General features: G+C 51.8%; 1 protein-coding gene across 1 annotated transcript; it reads left to right on the forward strand.

The window, feature by feature from the left end:
• Positions 1-720: 720 nt before the first annotated feature.
• LOC119307637 (cytochrome P450 81Q32-like) lies at positions 721-2,594 on the forward strand. The gene is made up of 2 exons (XM_037583708.1): positions 721-1,703; positions 1,816-2,594. The coding sequence occupies exons 1-2, from the start codon at positions 789-791 to the stop codon at positions 2,431-2,433; spliced, it is 1,533 nt and encodes a 510-aa protein (XP_037439605.1). The 5' UTR covers positions 721-788; the 3' UTR covers positions 2,434-2,594.
• Positions 2,595-22,315: the final 19,721 nt, after the last annotated feature.

A 22,315-nucleotide genomic window follows, 5' to 3' on the forward strand; every position in this document is an offset into this window, starting at 1 on the left:
CTCTTACCTCCAACATTTGTTGGTAGATAGAGCCCGTTACGAATATCACTTAGTTCTGCACAATCGGCATTGTTAACATGTGATAAAAACCAATTAGCTGCAGCCAGAAAATTCCCCTTATCATCACGCGCGACAGCTCGTGTGGCACCCGATTGCGTGCCATGATGAAATGCGGCGTCCACATTGATCTTAACTAAACCCTGAGGCGGTCTCTTCCACACGTGATCACGCTTTCGAAATGGTTGATTGGGAGTCGTTGCTCTTATAAAGTTTGTGTCCAGTACTGGTACGATCAGGATCAGGCGATTAGAGAGTCTTATCCTTCACAAACTAGCACCGTTGCCACCAGATATACGATGCCGCAAAGACAGTCAGCTCCGCCTAGCTAGTTAGCCCGACGGAGGTTAACTCTAGCGGCCAATCCAATCAGATGAGTACCCCTCAAAAGGAGATGAGTCCAAGACGTTTTGCTCTGCGGCATCTCCAAAGAGAAGAAAAGTGATTCTACAGCCAATCAGACTAGTTTTTTTTAAAGAAAAAAAAAAGAACTATCCAATAAGACTAGTAACCGTGGCGCTTTACCGAGCCATGAAAGTAAACCAGCAGCTGGTTTGTCCACGCATGTGCAGACGATTCCCTTCCCGCAGGCATGGGATCCTTCCCAATCCCCATACATACGTACGAACTTACGTGCCAGTGATCCTCCACTTGACCACTTCAGGGCTACTACTACAAATCTCTACCATAACACTCGCTGTGTCTCTGACTGCCTAGCACTACTACGTGCCATGGCCGCCACCACGGAGGGAATGGCCAGCGGCGGCGTCTTCCTGCTCCTACTCCTCCTCGTCGCCGGTGTCGTCGCCGTCTTTTTTCAGCTGAGGCGACGGTGGGGGGATGGGAGCAGCAGCGCGCCGAGCCCGCCGTCGCTCCCGCTGCTCGGTCACCTGCACCTGCTCAAGAAGCCGCTGCACCGCTCGCTGGCCGCGCTCGCCGGGGCGGCGCCGCTTCTGTCGCTGCGGCTGGGCGCGCGCCGGGCGCTGGTCGTGTCCACCTACGCGGCGGCCGAGGAGTGCTTCACGGCGCACGACGCCGCGCTGGCGGGCCGGCCGCGGATGCTCGCCGCGGAGCACCTAGGGTACGGGCGCACCACCGTCGTGTGGGCCTCCCACGGGGGCCACTGGCGCGGCCTGCGCCGGTTCCTCGCCGTCGAGCTCTTCTCGACCTCCCGCCTCGCCGCGCTCGCCGGTGACCGCCGCGCCGAGGTCGCGTCCCTCGTCCAGAGCCTACTCCACGACGCCAGCGCTAGCGCCGGGGGTGGGATTGTTACCCTCCGGCCCAGGCTCTTCGAGCTGGTGCTTAACGTGATGCTGCGCGCGCTCACCGCGCGCCGGCTTGCCGGCGACGTGCGCAGGATTCAGGAGATCGTCGAGGAGACGTTTGCGGTGAGCGGCGCGCCCAGCATCGGGGACTTCTTCCCGGCGCTGCGGTGGGTCGACCGTCTCCGCGGCGTCGAGGCGGCGCTTGTAAGCCTGCAGACAAGGCGTGACGCGTTCGTCGGTGCCCTCATCGATGGCCATCGGCGAACGCACAATGCCGATGCCCGAGACGTGGAGAAGAAGGGCGTAATCGACGTACTCATGGAGCACCAAGCAGCTGATCCTGGGTATTACACTGACACCGTCGTCAAAGGCATCGTCTTGGTGAGTACTAGCATGAGCATGTACTGCCTTCAGCACCACGATGTGTGCCATTTTCGCGATTTGTGAGAGTGAGACTGTGACAACATGGTTGCTATGCTATGCTGACATTCAGGTACTGCTCACCGCCGGCACGGACACATCGGCACTGACCACCGAGTGGGCGATGGCGCTGCTTCTGAAGCACCCAGAGGTGATGCGGAAGGCGAGGGCTGAGATAGACGCCAACGTCGGCATGGGCCGACTGGTTGAGGAGTCAGACATCACCAACCTACCTTACCTGCAGTGCGTTATCAAGGAGACTCTTCGGCTCTGCCCCGTCGGCCCAATCATCCCTGCGCACGAGGCCATGGAGGACTTCACGGTGGGTGGCTTTCATGTCCAGCGCGGCACGATGATCCTCGTGAACGCATGGGCGATCCACCGGGACGTCAAAATCTGGGATACGCCAGAGGAGTTCAGGCCGGAGCGGTTCTTGGACAGAGATGCGGTCACCACGCCCATGCTGCCGTTCGGGCTTGGCCGGAGGCGATGCCCCGGGGAGGCGCTGGCGATGCGCCTTGTCAGCTTGACTGTGGCAGCACTCGTGCAGTGCTTTGAGTGGGATGTTGGTGAAGGCGACGCCATCGACATGGCCGAAGGTGGCGGGCTGACAATGCCAATGGCGACGCCGTTGGCGACTGTCTGCCGGCCCCGGGAGTTTGTCAAGAGCGTGCTCTCTGCTTCCACTTGAAGGAGACAGGTTTCTGAAGAAATAGAAGAAGCTGGATTAAAATTGTTTAGCAATGGTGCACTGTTGCCAGTGATTTCTTTAGAACATTACAACCAATTTATTTTTCAGTGAATCAATGACGCGCAAAAGGCTAAAACCAGTTCGATATGACAAGTAATGCAGTAACGCATTACCCATGAAAGCGCTAGCAAAATTAACAAACAAATTTTACAAAAGCGGTAGCCCTACAACATCATGCAAGTTAAGAAATGGTCACGGTCATACAGAACTTGAGTTTCTAGCCGCAGAAAAATCTTGGGAGAGGCACCACATTAGTCGACTGACTTTTTCAGTTAGGGTCAGTCGATTTGTGAAGCGTTGGATGATGATTGTGTGGTGTCTGAACCTTCTTCCTCCCCTCCCACACCACCAAACGTGCCGGCGGTGCTCCCGCGACCGCCTTGCCGTCCCGCCCTCCCCGAAACTGCCCCCCACCGCCAGTCTAGCCGCCGCCCCCGGCCATCGCTCTAGCCCCTCCCGTGATGGATTTTTTTTCTCCGGCGAAGTGCGCCACCGCCCCCCACCATCGCCGTCCACCACCGCCCCCACCCCTGAACCCTAAGATGGATACTAGGGTGATGACGGCGAGCTCCTTCCTTCTCTTCGGAGAGGTCCTCCCTTCTTCTTCCTTCTCCTTCCTCCATTCAAGAATCGACTGACCCCGAAGTCGAAAATCAGTCGATTAATATGTAGCTAAACTGAAAAATCTTCTGAATCAGAGATTGAGAAATGCTCTGATGGTTAACATGGGTGCTTTGATTCAGAGATTAACGCTCTTTGTTGACTGGTGATTTCTGGATGCAAACACATCAAGTATACCTACAAGACTAGAATGTACACAACCAATATGAAAAAGAAAATTCCACAAGGGACAAGGTGAGGCGAACAACAACTGTTTGAACAACACGAACTTCATTGCCAATACAGGAATGCTTTCTATTTGGATAACGATGACAATGCAAGCAGGGATGGGCGTTTTGAAGCTCCGCCTCCACAGAGGCCGAAATTTCATAGTTTCAAAAAATCTTTAAAAAAATCTATAAGTGAAAAATGATGTGATTGCCTGTGTGTAAAATTTCAGGATGAAATACCTTGAAATGTGGCATGTGCAAGAAAAAACTCATGGACTTTGAGGGTGAATAGTGCATCTACTAAAAAGCCTCAGATTTTTTTTTGTGTAGCACTCATTTTAACGTATTTAGTTCTGAAAATTTACACACTTGTGCATTATGTCTCTAAGTATATGCGCATTTATTTTTCTAAAACATGCAAATTTGAATTTTATCATTTCAAATTCGGCCTCCATGGAGGCTGAGCTCCATTGAGCATTTTCGAATGATAGACCTCAATAAGGATCAAGTGGCTTCAGGGGCTCTAGTGAATTCCCAGCAAGTTATCCCAGATAAAAGAATCATTGACATTGGTTGGGCCATCTATGCAAGTTGTAAAACTTCAATTAGATGCTTACTCTTTGCCCTGTGGCTCTAGAGCTGCTGCCGGAGACGTTCTACAAAACATCAACTCCTACCACCAATGTTGACAATGAGAACAGCAGCACTTTCAACAAGGTAACAATACATGAACAGTGATGGACGGTACATTGGGGTGGCGGTGGGGTTGTGTCGGGTGCTAGGTGCGACATATGCCAACGGGGTGGCTAATCATTGTGGGAGCCAGTAAGACATCACCGGTGCCTGAAAACGGGATAAGGCGAAGACATGCACGCCGGCGAATCTTACCCAGGTTCGGGGCTCTCCTAGGAGATAACATCCCTAGTCCTGATCTGCGGGGTCTCCGCATGATCACTAGATCAACAAGCAGCTACAAGATGCTCCTTGAGCTGTTTAGCTAGAGGAAGAAGAAGGGCAATGCTAGCTCTCCTCTTCTCTTTATGTGGTGTGTAAAACTCTAAGAGATCAACCCTTTGCATGGGTGCCCTAGGGGGTTTATATAGGCCTACCCCCTAGGGGTACAATGGTAATCTGGCTGGATGTGGGTCCAGGCCGTCAGTGTCTGTAGTCGCCGGCTTCTCCGCCGACCACTGGGGCCCACCGACTGGTGGGTCCCGCTGGCTGCCGGCCTCTTGGCCGACAGGCTGGGCCCACCGCCGGGGGTCTTGTCGGCTGCTGGTTACTGTAGCCTTACTCCCGGTGACGATGGCTTTGTCAGGATAAGCATGGCTACAGTGCCGCCGCCTGGCGGGCATTCACTGTAGCCTCACCCTATCTTATCTGCTTAATGGTGCACAAACTTCCAGGGCGGGGGCAGGCCGACTGCTGGGTGCCGGCCTCCCTCCAGGCCGACTGGTCAAGTTCAGCCATCCTCTGGTATCTCTCTGACAGGAGGGGCCCGCCGCCTGCGGGCCGTACTGACAACCTGCCCTGGGCGACGTCATGGTCAACGTGCAAACAGTGCCGCGCCGGACGGCGAGTGGCCATCCCGTACGGCGCACTGTGGCCACGCTTGCCCCGGGATTCGGGGGTGGCAGGCTTCACTGTAGCCACGCCCCGTCTTATCGTTGTTATGTGGGTGCAAACTTCAAGGGTATGGGTCAGGCCGCCTGCTAGGAGTCGGCCCTCTTCGAGAGAGCTCTTAGAGCCTCGCCGCCTTCCAGTAGCCGACCGATGGGTCAGCCGGCCAAGAGAAGGCGGCACTGCATCTTGGATGTTTGAGGGCTCAGTCGGCCCAATATTTTTAAAGATTCAGGGGGAGCCGGTTAGGCTACCCGTGGTCATTTACTCCGACAGTAGTCCTCGAAGCTGGTCGGGCTTCGCGGGTGAAGGGGGGACGAGAAGCCAAGCAGCTTCCTATCTTGAAGAGCCGACAGCTAGGAGTCGGCCACAATCAGTCGCGCCGTCTGAAAAGTTTTGGAGTCTGAAGGCGGGAACAAGATGGCGCGCGCGCCGGGCGTCGGGTCGGCCGCCCGCGGTTCGTGCGCCACGCGGCACCCATCGGCTGGACCAGCCTGCCAGCCCACGCGCGTGATGGGACGTCGCTACAAGCTGAGGCCCGCCACTACCGTGCCTCGGCCCACGCACGGATCCTCTGTGGCCAAGGCGAACGGTTGGCATTCCAGCGGCAGTTATCGCACGCTGTTAAGGTGCAGTAATCGCGGGTCGTGGGGGAGTGGGTGCAGTTAATCCCACGACCCCCACTTCCCGCCTCCTCGGCTTCGTCGCTCCGCGACTATAAATAGGGGGAGGAGGGGGAGCGGTAGACGCACGCGCGCCCATCCCCTACCCCACCATCTTCCTCTTCTTCTTCTTTTCCCTTGCCGTTTTTGTTCGCCGCCGCGCCACTGGCCACCTTGCTGCGCCCTAGCTCGTCGCCATGGGGTCGCGTTCTCGCCATTGTTGCACTCTCTCCGTCAGCTTCTCGTCTTCATGGCGCGCGCCGGAGCCTGGGACGGCTCCAACATCCACGAAGACCATATTGATTTTCTTCGCAAGACGCGGCGGTTGCCCGGCGAGGACTACGTGAGGGTCCACCTTGCACCAGAGCGGGAGATCTCGCCGACGCCGGAAGAGGGCGAGCGCGTCATCTTCAGGTCGCATTGCCTGCGCGGCCTTGGCCTGCCAGCGAGTGGCTTCTTCCGGGCCTTTCTTGACTTCTACAACCTCCAGCCACACCACCTCACTCCGAACACGATGGTGCTGTTGTCCGCCTTCGTCACCCTGTGCAAAGGCTATCTCGGCGTCCTCCCCACCATTGAGCTTTGGGGCGAGTTCTTCTACTCGAAGCTCGGCACCGTTGTCAAGAGCGCGGCGGCGCAATGCGGCGTCTTTGTCGCGGTGCAGAGGCCGGCTGCTGAGAACTCGTTTCCTCCCATCACGCTGATCCAGTCGGTGAAGATGTGGCAGCAGTCATACTTCTACGTGAAGAGCATCTTCTCGGAGGGCGACCGGGTCAATCTGCCGGCTTACGTACACGGCCCCCGACTGGGAAGCGGCCTAACTGGTCATATCGGGCCAGGTCGTTGTCGGCCTCCGGAGCCGCCGTCGTCTCGCGGCTCCGGGTGATGGTGAAGTCGGAGGGCCTGACCGGGCCCGACTTGTTTACTGCATTCATGGCGCGCTGGGTGCTCCCGCTCCAGGGCCGCCCTCACATGATATGCCAGATGAGCGGGCATCAAGACCCAAGCCGGATGTGCACCAAGGAGATGCCTCACACGGAGGTAGCTCACATGGTGAACTACCTTTCAAACTGCAAGCTGTCGGAGGAGTGGCGGTTCGGCAAGGAGCCGTACTCACGCGCCGATCCTCCGCCTATGGTAAGTTTTCTTTTCTTCTTTTTTCTTCTGTTGCCGAGCTCTCCTTGGCCGGCTTGACCAATCGGTTATGGAACAGAGCCCCCTCCTCCAGCCAGCAGCCGGTGCCACGGGGCTGGAGCGTCAATTTCTTGCTAACCGGGAGGAGAGCGACGTGGACAACCCCGACTTGGGAGCGGCCGCTTTGGATGGCGATGTCGTGGGAGGAGGCGATGATGCAGGCGGCTCAGGGCTCGGGGCCGGCGTCGAGGACTGGCCGGATGACGACGAGGGAGAAGTCGTCCCACGCTGTTAGCCGACGTCCGACCAGCAAGGCGCGAGCTCGTCTGCTGCGCCGGCTGCCCGAGGCGGTGCGCAGAAATGCCGGGCCGCGCCATCCATGTTGGGCAGCCGGCCGAAGAAGCCCAAGGGCTCGGTCGCGGCGACCAAGCAGGACGAGGCGGCCGCGAAGGCAACCCGCTTCTGCAAAGTGGTGAAGGAGCCACAGATGGTTTCCGCGTAAGTGCCGACTCCCTCGCGCACTCTTTCTTCCTTCTTGCCAATGTTCTTCTGATTTTTCTTTGTCTTACATAATGCAGAGCTCCGCTCTCTCTCTCTCTCGAGCGGTCCGTCGCCGCATCCGTGATTGGGGCGGCGGGAGGCTCCGTCAGCACCCACCGCATGGACCCTCGCGTCGAGCTTCAGGCGGCGACGGAGCGGAACGCACGGGAGGTGCGTGAGGAGCGGGAGGCTGAGCAGCAGAGGGCGGTTGCCGCAAAGGTAGCGCAGGAGGCGGCGGAGGACACTGCGAGGGCGCAGGCCGACGCGGCGGCGAAGGCCCAGGCGGATGTTGCAGCCGCGGCGCAGGCGGAGGAGGCCTTGCGCAACCAACCCCCGCAGCTCGTCATCCCCCTCTGCTCTATGGCGCCTGAGGTCCCAGTGGTGCCGCCAGGAGGGACCGGCGGTGACCAGTCGGTTATGGAGAGGGAGGAGGGCGACGGCGTCGCCCTGGAGATGGGGGTGATTCCGCCAGCGCTGACTGTGGCAGACCAAGGCGGCCAACCCAGCGTGCCACCTGCGCCACCGGCTGGAGGAGAGCCGGCTGCGAGGGCGGACCTCATGGTCCGATCTCCGGCACGCCAGCGCCAGGGAAGGCGGCCTCGACGCCGTACCCGCAGAAGGTCAGGGGCTCAAGCTCGTCGGCCCAGGAGCTGGAGACGGCGAGCGTCAGCTCGTCGGGATGGACGCCGGGAGGCGGGACAGCCATGCTGAATGAGGCGGCACGAGACGTCCGGACTCGGCTTCAGTCTCAGTCCGCCGCCTTGAAGAATTACAACCAGGAGTTCCTGGCGACGTGGGCAGCCATCCAGGAAGCCTCTTGCTTTTTGTTTTTTGCTCTTGTATTCTTCCGTGGGGGCGCGTCAGCGCACCCACTAGGTGTAGTCCCCGAGTTCCGGGTCGGCTGCTGAGCAGGCGGCCTGGAACTTCTTAGTAGACTCGGGTGCTGACTTGTCTTCATTTGTTCGTCTGTCCTTTTTGCAGGACTATCATAACCTCCGCGCGGCCGCCTTCAACTCCCATGTCCAGGAGCTGACTCAAAAGACCACCGACTTGTCTGAGAGCCGGAGTAAGTGTTCCATCTTCTATCTCTTGTGGGGGCGCGTCAACGCACCCACTGGGTGTAGTCCCCGAGATTTGGGCCGACTGCTGAGCAGTCGGGCCGGATCTTTTTTGGCGACTTCTTTCTCACTGTTTATTCTTCTTTGCCATATTTGTAAAGGCCAATGCCGACCTATGGCAGCAAGTGGGTGAGGCCCAGACAGCGCTGTGTGCCAAGGAGGCCGAGTGCAGCGTCGCGGCTCAGGAGCGCGACCGCCTGGCTAAGAAGTTGGCTGACCAGGAGGAGAGCCATAAGGCGGCCCTGAAGGCGATGAAGGACAGCGAGGCCGCCCTCCAAGCCGAGTACGAGACCGAGGCGGCGAACTGGGCCGAGTCGAGGCAGGCGCTGAATGATGGCTACGGCCATATTGAAGACATGGTTGACGATAAGTTGCCTTCCTCTTCGTCCATTTGTTTGCCGCCTGTTGCTTGGCCCGGCTTCTGACTTTGCATTTTCTCTTTTCTTCTTCGTGCAGAGTACTTCCCCGGCTACTCTGTTGTCGTCAGCCAAGTCATCAAGGCCCACCGCAATGTGCAGAGGCAGGCTGGTGCTGAGATTGCGCCAGATGCTCATCGGACGCTTGAGGAGCAGCTCTAGGCAATCCAGGCCCGTCTCCAGCCGGCCCACCACATGCTCCGCCGCCTTCAGCGCATTGGAGCCCAGGTGCTTTCCGTCCTCTGGCCTGGTGAAGTGATTCCCCGCACACCTGGTCGGACTGCCGACTGGCTGGAGGTGGCAGTCGGCCGCTTCGAGGTTTGGAAGGCTTCTGCAGCCCGGGCAGGCGCCAGGCAGGCATTGGAGTTCGTCCGAGCATGGTATCCTGGGTTGGACTTGTCCCTGTTAGCCATGTTCTGGTAGGAGGCCCACGAGGAGCTGGTGGCAGTGCGGCTGGCTATCATTCAGCATGCTACGGCGACCGCCGATTTCACCGACACCGACGTCTTCATCCCGAGTTGAACGACGACGGCGCTGCTCTGCCGGCGGAGTGGTTTGGGCTGAAACCGGTGGATGGTGAAGACTCGGCGGAGGAGATCGACTCCAGCGACGAGGGTGAACAGGAGGAGGAAGAGGATGGTGAAGATGTTGCGCCGGATGATGGAGCAGCCGGCCAGCCTCAGCCTGACCGTGCCTCCAGCAACGAGGCACATCCGAGCATGCCGCCTGCCGCTGGCAATGATCAAGCCGAGACTCACCAGTCGGCCACTCCTCCAGCCAGCGTTGTTGTCTCCACTGACCTGCCCAGCTCGCCTGTTGCACCCTTGTCCTGAGCCGCCATCTTTATCTTTGTCTTCCTGCTCGTTAAGTCTTTTGAACAATATTTGTTAAATTCGCGCAGTTCCACCCACTGGGGGTGTATTCAGACTAAGTTGAATGTCGGCCCTCTAAGGCCTTTTGTGTAAATATAATCTTGTATGTGTTTGACTTACGACTGTGCTTGCTTTACTTCTTTTTCCGGCTGTTTCCTTTGTCGCCCTCCCTTGGTCGCCACCTTCCCAGCCGGACAGTTGCTCTGCAGTCTGTGGCTGAGAAAGTACTTGGCTGTGTAGGAGGGCAAGTACTTTAGCTTTCTTAGATTGTAGCAAGGTGAGTGGGAAACCGGCCAGCCGGCTGCTTAATAGTCGGTTGACAGGGTGGGGAGCCGGCTTGTGTTATGTAAGCCCATTGGTCCGTAGCCGTTTTTCGTGTGGGCATCTTTTCCTACCTTTAACTCTTGCCAGTCAAACAGTCGATTCTGCGAGCTGCGACTTTTGGCAAGAGAGGGCTTAGGTGCCGGCACACTACTTGTCTGACTGCAGGTGGTGCTTAACATAATTCAAGGTGGCACGTCCCCGGGCCGACTGGTCGAACCCGGTGCCAGACAAAAGAGCAAATGTAATGACACATTCATAGGCATGATACTTATCATATAGATAAAGGAGGGTAGTCCCCGAGTGCTCCTCGGGGGACCCAATGTCTTGTACTTAATACAAAAGGTAGCATGGTACATACTACATTAACTGTAAAATCTTCGAAGGAGATTGGCTTTCCATGAACGTTTGCTACGTCTTGAGCTTGCATTGGTTTTCCTTGAAGAGGAAAGGGTGATGCAGCAATAGTAGCGTAAGTATTTCCCTTAGTTTTTGAGAACCAAGGTATCAATCCAGTAGGAGGCTCCGCAAAAGTCCCACGCACCTACACAAACAAACAAAGAACTCACAACCAACGCAATAAAGGGGTTGTCAATCCCTTCACGGCCACTTGCGAAAGTGAGATCTGATAGAGATAGTATGATAAGATAAATATATTTTTGGTATTTTATAATATAGATGCGAAAAGTAAAGATGCAAATAAAAGTAGATTGAAAGCTTATAAGATAAAAGATAGACCCAGGGGCCATAGGTTTCACTAGTGGCTTCTCTCAAGATAGCATAAGTATTACGGTGGGTAAACAAATTACTGTCGAGCAATTGATAGAAAAGCGAATAATTATGAGATTATCTAGGCATGATCATGTATATAGGCATCATGTCTGTGACAAGTAAATCGACTCCTGCCTGCATCTACTACTATTACTCCACACATCGACCGCTATCCAGCATGCATCTAGAGTATTAAGTTCATAAGAACAGAGTAACGCATTAAGAAAGATGACATGATGTAGAGGGATAAACTCAAGCAATATGATATAAACCCCATCTTTTTATCCTCGATGGCAACAATACAATATGTGCCTTGCAACCCTTTCTGTCACTGGGTAAGGACACCGCAAGATTAAACCCAAATCTAAGCACTTCTCCCATGGCAAGAAAGATCAATCTAGTAGGCCAAATCAAACTGATAATTCGAAGAGACTTGCAAAGATAAATCAATCATACATAAAAGAATTCAGAGAAGATTCAAATATTTCTCATAGATAAACTTGATCATAAACCCACAATTCATTGGATCTCGACAAACACACCGCAGAAAGAATTTACATCGAATAGATCTCCACAAGAGAGGGGGAGAGCATGGTATTGAGATCCAAAAAGAGAGAAGAAGCCATCTAGGTAATAACTATGGACCCGAAGGTCTGTGGTAAACTACTCACAACTCATCGGAGGGGCTATGGTGTTGATGTAGAAGCCCTTCGTGGTCGATTCCCCCTCCGGCAGAGCGTCGACGAAGTCTCCAAGATGGGATCTCGCGGATACAGAAGGTTACGGCGGTGGAAGTTGTTTTTCGCTGGCTCCCTGGATGTTTTCGGGGTACGTGGGTATATATAGGAGGAAGAAGTACGTCGGTGGCCTCTCGAGGGGCCTAGGAGACAGGGGCGTGCCCAGGAGGGGTGGGCGCGCCCTCCTATCTCCTGGCCGCCTCGATTGCTTCTTGACTTGCACTCCAAGTCCTCTAGATCAGGTTCGTTCCAAAAATCACGCTTCCAAAGGTTTCATTCCATTTGGACTCCGTTTGATATTCCTTTTCTTCAAAATACTGAAATAGGCAAAAAAAATAGCAATACGGGATGGGCCTCCGGTTAGTAGGTTAGTCCCAAAAATGATATAAATGTGTAAAATAAAGCCCATAAACATCCAAAAGGGGTAATATAATAGCATGGAACAATAAAAAATTATAGATACGTTGGAGATGTATCAACGTTCCGACTCCTTGCCGGAATCATCTCTCTTGCGTGCCATGGGCTTCTGTGCGTCGATCAGGTAGTAGGAGTCGTTGCCCAAGGCCTTGCTGATGATGAAGGGGCCTTTCCAAGGGGCCGAGAGCTTATGCTGGCCGGCTGTTCGCTGGATCAGCCAGAGCACAAGGTCGCCCTCTTGGAAGGATCTTGGCTTGACCTTCCGATTGTGGTAACGGCGCAAGCCCTGCTGGTAGATGGCGGACCGGTTGAGTGCTAATAGCTGGTCCTCTTCCAGTAGGTCAATGCCGTCTTCTCGCGCTTCCTTTGCCTCCGCTTCTGTGTACATGGTAACTCGAGGTGAGTCGAACTCGATGTCAGTTGGGATGATAGCCTCGGCACCATACACAAGGAAGAAAGGAGTGAAGCCGGTTGACTTGTTCGGGGTGGTACGCAAGCTCCAGAGGACGGCCGGCAGCTCCTCGAGCCAGTAGTCAGCCAAGCGCTCCAGTCGAGGCTTGATGCCAGACAGGATGAGGCCGTTTGCTCGCTCGACTTGGCCGTTTGACTGCGGATGGGCAACGGACGCTAAGTCTAGTCGAATGCCATGTGTCGCGCAGAAACGTGCCAATGCTCCTTTTGCAAAATTCGTGTCGTTGTTGATGATGATGTTGTGTGGTATGCCATACCGGGTGGTGATGTCTGCGATGAATGTCACAGCAGTCGGCCCATTCAACTTCTTGATTGGCTTCGCTTCAATCCACTTGGTGAACTTGTCTATGGCAACAAGCAGGTGTGTCATGCCGCCGCATGCCGTTTTGAATGGGCCCACCATATCCAGCCCCCAGACGGCAAAAGGCTAGGTGAGGGGGGTGGTCTTGAGTGCGGAAGCCGGTAGGTGTTGCTTGGAGCTGAAAAGTTGGCACCCTTTACAATGTTTGACCAATTCTTTGGCGTCTTCCAAAGCAGTCGGCCATAAGAAACCATGGCGGAAAGCTTTGGCGGCGATTGATCTTGACGCTGCGTGGTGGCCGCACTGGCCTTGGTGGATGTCCTTGAGGATTGTGATGCCCTTCTCTGGCTCAACGCAGCCTTGGAAGACTCTAGTGACACTGCGCCTAACAAGCTCTCTATTCACCATTGTGTATGCCCTAGCTCGGCGTTGAACTTGTCTTGCTGAGATCTTGTCAGTTGGCAGCTCTCTGTTTACCAGAAAGTTGAGGATGGGCTGGGCCCATGATGGAGCTGTGACTTCTTCTATTGCCCACACTGCTACTGCGACCAGGGCGGGTGGGTTGGGTGGTGAAGGGTTGGAGTCGGCCACCGCCTACTGTGTCGTTGTAGTCCCCGGGCTGACTGCTGCAGTTCCTGGGCCGGGTTCTGAAGTCCCTAAGCCGGGTGCAACTATAGCAGTCCCCAAGCCGCCTGCCAAAGTCCCTGAGCCGCCTGCTAGGTTCCCCAAGTCGGATCCGACTGCATCAGGGTTAGGGGCACGAAGATGGAGTCTGATTCTGGATATGGCTTGACAGACGGCTTGAGGAGGCGTTGAAGGGAGACGCCGGTTGGTATAGCTTGCCCAGTGGAGCCGATTCGTGCCAGGGCATCTGCTTGCTCGTTGTCGGCCCGTGGCACATGGAAAAACTCGCACCCTTCAAAGTACCCACTGAGTTGCTGAACGAGGAAGCGGTAGCTCGCCATGTTTGCGTCATTGGCGTCCCAATCACCAGACGATTGTTGGATCACCAAGTCCGAGTCGCCATAGCACAGGATCCGGTGGATGCCGAGTTCTTTGGCCAGCTGGAGCCCATGTATGAGTGCCGCGTACTCGGCCACATTGTTGGAGGCGGCAAAATGAATTTGCAACACGTATATGAGCTTGTCGCCCTTGGGAGAGGTGAGGACGATGTCGGCTCCCAAGCCAGTGCGCATCTTGGATCCGTCAAAGTGCATCCGCCAATGAGTGGAGTCGGGTGCTGGTGGCAGGTACTGAGTTTCGGCCCAGTTGACAAGGAAGTTAGCCAGCACTTGGGACTTGATGGTGGTGCGAGGCTGGTAGAAGATGGTGTAAGGAGCTAGCGTAATGGCCCACTTGGCCACCCGGCCAGATGCATCCCGGCTGCCTATGATCTCGGCAAGCGGGGCAGTGCAAATGACCGTGATGGGGTGCTCTTGGAAGTAGGGTTTGAGCTTCTTGGCGGCAAAGTATACGCCATAGCACATCTTCTGGTAGTGGGGGTAATTCTGCTTTGAGGTTGACAGTACTTCACTCAGGTAATACACCGGCCTCTGGACCAGCTGAGCTCTGCCTTCTTCTGGGCGCTGAACCAGGATGACAGTGCTGACCACCCGGCTAGTTGCGGCAATGTAAAGGAGCATGGGCTCTTTCTTAGTCGGTGCCGCCAGGACAGGCGGCGTGGTCAACATCTTCTTCAACTTGTGAAAAGCTTCGTCCGCCTAATCGTTCCACTCGAAGTGAGTGGATTTACTCATGAGTTGATACAGGGGGAGAGCCTTCTCCCCTAGCCGACTGATGAAGCGGTTAAGGGAGGCCAGGCACCCGGTGAACTTTTGGACATCTCGAAGCCGGGTGGGAATCTCCATCCTCTCTATGGCCTTGATCTTCACTGAGTTGCACTCGATGCCGCGTTTAGAGACCAGGAAGCCTAGGAGCTGGCCGGCTGGTACTCCGAACACGCATTTCTCAGGGTTCAGCTTGATGTGAAATTGGCGCAAGTTGTCAAATGTTTCCTTGAGATCTTCCAACAGGGTGTCGCGCTTCTCCGTCTTCACCACAATATCGTCCACGTAGACATGGGCATTTCTGCCCAGTTGCTTGAGGAGGCATTTCTGCATGCAACGCTGAAAAGTGACACCGGCATTTCTCAAGCCGAATGTCATAGTCAGGTAGCAGAAAGCTCCGAATGGTGTGATGAAGGTGGTCTTCAGGCGGTCGGCTGGATCCAACTTGATCTGATGGTAACCTGAGTAGGCATCCAAGAAACTCAATAGCTCGCATCCAGTTGTGGAGTCTATCATTTGGTAAATTCGGGGCAAAGCAAACGGATCTTTGGGGCAAGCCTTGTTGAGGATGCTATAATCTATACACATGCGCCATTTCTTGTTCTTCTTCAGCACAAGGACTGGGTTGGCGAGCCATTCGGGAAAGAATGCCTCCATAATGAAGCCGGCTGCCAGAAGTCGGGTTATCTCTTCACCAACAATTCTTCTCTTCTCCTCCGATAGTCGGCGGAGGGGCTGCTTGACTGGTTTTGCATCTGCTTGTGCTCAGCGAAATCCGTTGGAACACCCGACATGTCCTTGGGGGACCATGCAAAGATATCTCGATTCTCACAGAGGAAATCGACGAGCTCGCTTTCCTATTTGTTGTCCAGGTTTGCTCCTAGAACAGCAAACCTCTCCGGGTGCTCTGGGTCCAGAAGTATCTTCTTTGTTTCCTTGGCCGGCTGGAAGGAGCCCTGAGCTTTCGACTCCTTGGGGTCAGGCAATAGGTCCGGCTGCTTGCCAGCCATGTTCACAACCCGGTCGAGGATCTTCTTCTCGGTAGCAATCATGAGGGACTCGGCCAGTCGGTTGCTGGCTGCAGCACAGGCAGAGGATTTCTTGTATTCTCCGACTATGGTGATGATGCCCTTGGAGCTAGGCATCTTCATCTTGAGGTAGGCATAATGGGGCACAGCCATGAACTTGACCAGGGCAGGTCGGCCAAGCAAAGCATGGTAAGGGATCTCTAGATCCACTACGTCAAACCAAACTGCTTCACGGCGGAAGTGATCTTTGTCTCCAAAGAGGAAAATGGTCGACTGGTGAGCATGATAGGCCGGGTACAATGCCATGGAAAACGGTCTGACTGGGCAAGAGCTGCTTCGTCTTGATGTTCATCTTCTCCATGGTGTCGCAGTACAGGATGTTGATGCTGCTCCCGCCATCAATCAGTACTCGGGACAAACGAGCAGCTCGATTCTCTGTTGCGAAGGTGTCATCCAACACCAGTGCATAGGAGCCTGGAGACGGCATCACCTCTGGGTGATCAGCTCAGCTTCAGCTGATGAGCTTCTCAGACCAATGCATAAACTCTGGATCTTTGGAGGCGACTGCATTGACTTCTTGGTGTTGTCGGCGCCGACTGCGTCTATCCTCAGCTTGGCTTGTAAAGATGACGTAGGCTGCATGCTTGTCAGGGAACTCGTCCTGAATGGCTTTGACTGCTGGGCGGGCGGCCGGCTGCTGAGGAGCCGGAGGCGGCTGGCCTGCAGGCATAGGAGGCAAAAGTCCTTCGCCCTTGGAGATCCGGGTGAGCCAATGACATTTCCGGGTTGTGTGGTTGGACGGCTTCGCGCCGCTGTGAAACTTGCAGTGGGCATCAAGGGTTTGCTAGTAGGAGAAAGCCGGCTGCCAAGCCGGCCTGTCGCCTTTCGGACGCTTGGGCATAGGCTGCCCTTCAGGCTGCTCGTCTTTGACCCTGGCCACCTGCCGATTGGTGGACGGCGGCATAGGAGCCTTGCACTTGTGGTCGTTCTGATGTGGGCGTCGATTGGAGTCGCCGGCCGGCGTATTTGGAGCCGGAGGAAGCACCTTTCCATAGGCGTTAACTCAGAGGTCGGTCTTCTTCGATGAGTCAGCCGTGGCGTACTTGTCTGCTATCATCAGCAGCTCGTCGAGTGTAGCCGGCTTGTCACAGAGAAGTCAGTGCTTGAGGACGGTGCCCTCTCGGCACCCGGTGGTGAAGTACTCTATCGCTTGCACCTCATGCACCCCTTCGCAGGAGTTGCGGAGCTCGGCCCAGCGCGTCAGGTAGTCGCGGCTGGACTCGGTCGGGCCTTGGACACAAAGGGAGAGCTGGCGTGGCTTGGGTGCTCGCTTGTACGTGCTGGTGAAGTTGCGAATGAAGACTTCCGTGAAGTCTAGCCAGTTGTTGACGCTATAAGGCTTGAGGCTGTTCAGCCATGTGTGCACTGTGCCGTGAAGCATGAGGGGGAGGTACTTCACGGCAATGCGCCTGTTGCCGTTGGCTATGCTGACTGCAGTGGAGTAATCTATCAACCAGTCTTCCGGCTTCACCGAGCCGTTATATTTTGGCGTGTCTCTTGGGAGCGAGAATCCTTTGGGGAAAGGCTCATCGCGGATGTGGGGGCCGAAACATGGCGGGCCGACATCGTCTTCTTCTTCTAGTGCTAGGGATCGTGCCAGGCGGTCGATCCGATGGCAGGCATCATTCTCGCCGATTCCTTCGCGGCGGCCCAGTCGTGATACGTCTCCAACGTATCTACTTTTACAAACACTTTTGCCTTTGTTTTGGACTCTAACTTGCATGATTTGAATGAAACTAACCTGGACTGACACTGTTTTCAGCAGAACTACCATGATGTTGTTTTATGTGTAGAAAAGAAAAGTTCTCGGAATGTCCTGGAAATCCACGGAGGCACTTTTTGGAATTAATAAGAATTTTTGGTGAAAGAATTAATGCCAGGGGGCCACAGCCTGTCCACGAGACAGGGGGGTGCACCCCCCCCTAGGGCGCGGCCTCCTATCTCGTGGGCCCCCTGGACCTCCTCCGACCTCAACTCCAACTCCATATACTCCGTCTCGGGGAGAAAAAAAATCAGAGAGAATGTTTTATCGCGTTTTACGACACGGAGCCGCCGCCAAGCCCTAATCTCTCTCGGGAGGGCTGATCTGGAGTCCGTTCGGGGCTCCGGAGAGGGGGATTCGTCGCCGTCGTCATCATCAACCATCCTCCATCACCAATTTCATGATGCTCACCGTCGTGCGTGAGTAATTCCATCGTAGGCTTGCTGGATGGTGATGGGTTGAATGAGATTTACCATGTAATCAAGTTAGTTTTGTTAGGGTTTGATCCCTAGTATCCACTATGTTCTGAGATTGATGTTGCTATGACTTTGCTATGCTTAATGCTTGTCACTAGGGCCCGAGTGCCATGATTTCAGATCTGAACCTATTATGTTTTCATGAATATATGTGTGTTCTTGATCCTATCTTGCAAGTCTATAGTCACCTATTATGTATTATGATCCGACAACCCCGAAGTGACAATAATCGGGATACTTCTCGGTGATGACCGTAGTTTGAGGAGTTCATGTATTCAATATGTGTTAATGCTTTGTTCCGGTTCTCTATTAAAAGGAGGCCTTAATATCCCTTAGTTTCTGTAAGGACCCCGCTACAACGGGAGGGTAGGACAAAAGATGTCATGCAAGTTCTTTTCCATAAGCACGTATGACTATTTACGAAATGCATGCCTACATTACATTGATGAATTGGAGCTAGTTCTATATCACCCTATGTTATAGCTATTACATGAGGAATCGCATCCGGCATAATTATCCATCACTGATCCATTGCCTATGAGCTTTTCATATATTGTTCTTCGCTTATTTACTTTTCCGTTGCTACTATTACAACTACTACAAAAACCCAAAAACATTTATCTTTACTTTTGCTACCGTTACCATTATTATCATACCACTTTTGCTACCAAACACTTTGTTGCAGATACTAAGTTATCCAGGTGTGGTTGAATTGACAACTCAACTGCTAATACTCAAGAATATTCTTTGGCTCCCCTTGTGTCGAATCAATAAATTTGGGTTGAATACTCTACCCTCGAAAGCTGTTGCGATCCCCTATACTTGTGGGTTATCAAGACTAATTTCTGGCGCCGTTGCCGGGGAGCATAGCTCTATTCTCTGAGTCACTTGGGATTTATATCTATTGATCACTATGAAGAACTTGAAAGACGCTAAAACCAAGATCTATCCCTCAACTACGAGGGGAGGTAAGGAACCGCCATCTAGCTCTGCACTAGATTCTCCTTCTGTTATGAGTAAGTTTGCGACACCTGAACCTGCTACTGCTATGAATTCTGATATGTCGCATGTTATTGATGATGCCACTTCTGCTATGCATGATGAAACTACTTCTATGCATGATACTACTTTGCCATTAGGTGAATTTCTTGATGAACAACTTGCTAGAGTTAGGGGGAATGATATTACTGAAGATCCTATTACTGATGATAGTGATGATGAACGTTCCCCCAATGATTATGTATTACCTGTTGTTCCTAAGGGTTATGTTATGAATGAAAAAGCTGCTATGGAAATTCTTGCTTGCAGTGAAATGATCTTAAGAAATTATTAGCTAAATGGAAGCAGCAATCTCTTAATGCTAGAATGAAACCCGATCCTCCTTTTGCTACTTCACCTATCTGTGTTACTGATAAGGATTATGAATTCTTTGTTGATCCTGAGATTATTACTTTAGTTGAATCTGATCCTTTTTATGGCCTTGAAACTGAAACTGTTGTGGCACATCTTACCAAGTTGAATGATATAGCCACCCTATTTACTCATGATGAGAAGTCTCGCTATTTATATATCCTTAAGATATTCCCGTTCTCATTAAAGGGTGATGCTAAGACTTGGTATAATTCTCTTGCTCATGGTTGTGTGCGTAGTCCCCAGGACATGATTTATTAATTCTCTGCTAAATATTTCGCTGCTCATAAGAAACAAGCTGCCTTGCGGGGAATATATAATTTTGTGCAAATCAAAGAAGAGAGTCTCCCACAAGCTTAGGGGAGTCTTCTCCGGTTACTTAATGCTTTGCCTGATCATCCTCTTAAGAAAAATGAAATACTTGATATCTTTTATAATGGACTAACCGATGCTTCCAAGGACTACTTGGATAATTGTGCAGGTTGTGTTTTCAGGGAAAGAACAGTCGATGAAGCTCAAATACTATTGAATAATATGTTAACTAATGAAAATAATTGGACTCTTCCTCAGCCAGTTCCTGAAGTAATTCCTGAACCAATTGAGCCAACTCCTGAGCCTATTCCTAAACCCACTCCGAAGAGAGAGGTGTTTTGTTTCTCTGTCCTGAAGATATGCAAGAGGCAAAGAAATCAATGAAAGAAAAAGATATTAAAGCTGAAGATGTTAAGAATTTACCACCTATCGAAGAAATACATGGTCTTAATTTACCGCCTGAAGAACCACATTGTCTTGATAACCCGACACAGGTAGTAAAGGTAAATTCTCTCTATAGATATGATAAAGTTGAAATACCCTCTACTAAATTTCATAGCCCATGCTTAGATGAATTTGATGACTTTATGGCTAGACAAGAAAGTTTTAATGCCTACGTTGGTAGAGAGTTAAAGAATAATGCTTTTGAGATAGGACGCGTAGGCGATAATCTGGCTAGAGTTAAAGATGAACTTCACCGTGTTAGCAAATATGCTTCTATGGTTGCTACTCAAGCTGAGCAAGTACTCAAAGCTCAAACTGACCTGCTTGATGAATTAAATAATAAAAATGACTTTGCTGTTAGAGTGGCTACTATAACTGGTAGAATGACTCAGGAACCTTTGTATCCTGAAGGCCACCCTAGGAGAATCGAACAAGATTCTCAGAGAAATAATTTAGAGGCACCTAGTTCTTCTAAGAAGAAGAAAAAGAAAGATGACAGAACCTTGCATGCTTCTAGTGAACCTACTGTAGACACACCTGAGAATCCCAATGATATTTCTATCTCTGATGCTGAAACACAATCAGGTGATGAACATGAACCTAGTGATAATGTTAATGATAATGTTCATGTTGATGCTCAACCTAGCAAAAACAATGATGTAGAGATTGAACCTGTTGTTGATCTTGATAACCCACAATCAAAGAATCAATGTTATGATAAGAAAGATTTTGTTTCTAGGAAGCACGGTAAAGAAAGAGAGCCATGGGTTCAGAAACCCATGCCCTTTCCTCCTAAACCATCCAAGTCAAAGGATGATGAGGATTTTGAGCGCTTTGCTGAAATGATTAGACCTATTTTCTTACATATGCGCTTAACTGATATGTTGAAAGTAAATCCTTATGCTAAGTATATGAGGGATATCATTACAAATAAAAGAAAGATACCGGAAGTTGAAATTTCCACCATGCTTGCTAATTACACTTTTAAGGGTGGAATACCGAAGAAACTTGGAGATCCGGGTGTACCAACTATACCATGTTCCATTAAAAGAAATTATGTTAGAACTGCTTTATGTGATCTTGGAGCCGGTGTTAGTGTTATGCCTCTCTCTTTATATCGTAGACTTGAATTGAATAAGTTGACACCTACTGAAATATCTTTGCAAATGGCTGATAAATCAGCTGCTATACTTGTTGGTATTTGTGAGGATGTGCCTGTTGTGGTTGCAAATGTCACTATCTTAACGAACTTTGTTATTCTTGATATTCCCGAGGACGATAGTATGTCTATTATCCTTGATAGACCTTTTCTTAATACTGCAGGGGCTGTTATTGATTGCAACAAAGGCAATGTCACTTTTCATGTTAATGGTAATGAGCATACGGTACACTTTCCAAGGAAACAATCTCAAGTTCATAGCATCAATTCTATTGAAAAAGTTCCAACTAACATTTTTGGAGGTTTTGAATTTTCTCTCCCTAGTGTCAAGAAAAAGTATGATATTCTTATTGTTGGGGATTTTTATATCCCCGATGAGGTAACTTAGTGTTATTCGAAATTTCTCCGGTTCCGTGTTATTCGGAATGAGTTTGTTAACAAGACTTGACCAACCTTGTTAGCGGGTTCATTTAGATGATCACGAGATGGATGAAACTAGAAGGCACAACCTTTTGTACCCTCCTTTTACTTTCTGTTATTTAGAATAAATAAAGCAAAAATAGTATTATCTATCTGTTTTCTGAATTATCCGTGCATTAAAAAATAGTCCGAAAATAAAAGTGCTCCAATTGCCCTGCAAATTTAGTATGATATTTTTTGGAATATTTGAGGATTTTAGGCACTGAAAACACTGTCGGAGGGGCAAGCACCAGGCCATGAGAGAGGAGGGACCCCCCTGTAGGGCGCGCCCTCCTGTCTCGTGGGCCCCTGGTGGCTCCCCTCCACTTATGGCAGCACCCACACACTTCATCTTCTACCCAAAAAAATCCCCATCCAGCTCAAGCACGAGTTCTAGCTCGTTTTGCTGCGATTTTCGATCTCTTAGCTCAAAACTCCATTCACAAAACTACTTTGGGAGATTGTTGCTTGGTATGTGACTCCTCTATTGGTCCAATTAGTTTTTGTTCTAGTGCTTAATTCATTACAAATTTTTGCTGCCTAGGTGACCATGTTCTTGATCTTGCATGTTAAATTTTTGAGGTCCCAAGCAATTCCAATGCATGATATAGGCTCTAGGCACTTGTAGGAGTAGTTGCTATCAATCTTGTTTAGTTTTATTCACTTTTATTTTGAAGTTACTAAAATTTCAGAAATTTTCAGAAAATGTTAAGGA

Source organism: Triticum dicoccoides, chromosome 5B (assembly GCF_002162155.2).
Source record: "Triticum dicoccoides isolate Atlit2015 ecotype Zavitan chromosome 5B, WEW_v2.0, whole genome shotgun sequence".
NCBI classification, from domain to species: Eukaryota; Viridiplantae; Streptophyta; class Magnoliopsida; order Poales; family Poaceae; genus Triticum; species Triticum dicoccoides.